Raw genomic sequence first — 1,653 nt, forward strand, 5'->3', positions numbered from 1 at the left:
TCTATCTACTGCTCCCAAGTATTTTAGTGTAAAGTACTTTCCTATTTTAAAGCCATGTTATCTTGTTCTGGATCACAAAAGTGTTTGAAGTATTGCCAATTTGTATTTCAAAAACAAAACTCTTCTTCTTAACCTGGTTAATGGCAATATGTGTGATCCATGTCATTCATAAACTTTCATTCTGAATCTAAATAAACATTCTATCTAAAAGAATACTACTTAAAAATGCAAGAAAAACACTAATATAAGAAAAGATATTTTTCATATTAGGAAAATGCTTAAGAGGCCTTTCCACCAGAAAAACTGAACACACCACCTCGATATCACTCAGGGACAGGGCAGTGGCTGGATTTGGCTCTGGAGCGCCCACGGGCCTTGGAAGGATTGGCAGCCCTGGGTGTACCTAGGGCTCTGGCTTGGGCTCTCTCTTCTTCATCTTTCAAAGCTTCTTCATAATGGGGTGAAAAGGTAGTGGGGACCGTATCATTGAGCTCAGCCAAAAACTCCAGGACTTTCATCTTGCTGGTCTCAACTTGGGCTCTTGGACCCCACAGGAACTCATAGCATGGAGGATCACTGCTGGGCACCTGCCGGTACACCAGGTATTTTTCCTGCACCAAATCTTGAGTGATAAGCTTCCTGGGTTCCCCAAATATTAAGTGACTCTTTCCCTCATAGATGCCCAAGGTATTCAGAAATTCCCAGGTATCCTCCTCAGAGGCGTGGTCGCCATTCAACAAAATAAAACCCAGGACAGGCATAAGAATTCCCTTTTTAGGATATCTGAAGCCGCTGCCCCTCCCATCACTGGTATCCTCTTGATTGTTGACAAGAGTGTAGTAGTTACCTTTGGGCTCGACTTCTTTCAATTCCAGGCCAAAGAACAGATCCATGCGCTCAGAAGCTTTCCTGAGGATCTCAGGAAAGTCCTTCCTGTACCATTTGTGGATTATCTTCAGCATGTCTGTCTTTTTAATAGGCTCATTCCTTTTAAACTGATACAGCAGGTACTCTACCAACATAGTTGCCTTCTTACTTAGTAGATTTTGGCCAGAACTCTCATTGGAAGTTGAGGCCTTGGAGGACTTCTTGCTTTTCTGAACCTGGCCTTTGGCTTTTACAGCAGCTTTTTCACATGAAGCACCTGCAGCAGCACTGGAGGTGGCTGAGGCACCTGGAGGTGCCTGGACAGTGCCAGCTCCAGTGGAGCTTGAGGGAGCATCCCCCAAAGCAGAAGAGGGGGAGCAAGTGGCCTCTTCTTCTCCTGTAGTGGCCTGAGCACTCTTAGCAACTTGGTTCTCAGCTCTGTTTTGGCGGCGTTTCTCACGAGCACGGAGCTTACTCTTCTGACCACGAGGCATGATGGTTGTTGTTCAGGACAGTAGACAGGAGTATGGGTCAATGGACAGGTGATTTGGGTACCTGGTGGATGTAGAATGAGATGATGTGAGCACCTTCAACAGGTAGATTCCACCTGGGCTTTATAGGAAGCTGCCTCTGCAGGCTTCCTTCAGGGCACTAGTCTACGAACCCATAAAGCTCCTGTTCTCCTGGTCAGTTGGTCTCTTGGGAATCCCATAGGGGAACCACAGAAAGTTGAGTGAGTCACACTCTACATCTTACTAGCCCTGCCTTGAGTATACTTATGTGGTG

The 1,653-nt window shown here is 45.9% G+C and overlaps 1 protein-coding gene across 1 annotated transcript; it reads right to left on the minus strand.

The window, feature by feature from the left end:
• Positions 1-323: 323 nt before the first annotated feature.
• LOC118636489 (melanoma-associated antigen B4-like) lies at positions 324-1,361 on the minus strand. The gene has a single exon (XM_036271598.1). The coding sequence runs from the start codon at positions 1,359-1,361 to the stop codon at positions 324-326; it is 1,038 nt and encodes a 345-aa protein (XP_036127491.1).
• Between the last annotated feature and the right edge of the window lie 292 nt (positions 1,362-1,653).

The sequence above is a fragment of the Molossus molossus genome, unplaced genomic scaffold, assembly GCF_014108415.1.
Source record: "Molossus molossus isolate mMolMol1 unplaced genomic scaffold, mMolMol1.p scaffold_m16_p_2, whole genome shotgun sequence".
Classification (NCBI taxonomy): Eukaryota; Metazoa; Chordata; class Mammalia; order Chiroptera; family Molossidae; genus Molossus; species Molossus molossus.

What these genes read in the sequence shown, in the direction of transcription:
- LOC118636489 (XM_036271598.1), bottom strand. Translation starts at nt 1,361, where the DNA reads ATGCCTCGTGGTCAGAAGAGTAAGCTCCGTGCTCGTGAGAAACGCCGC.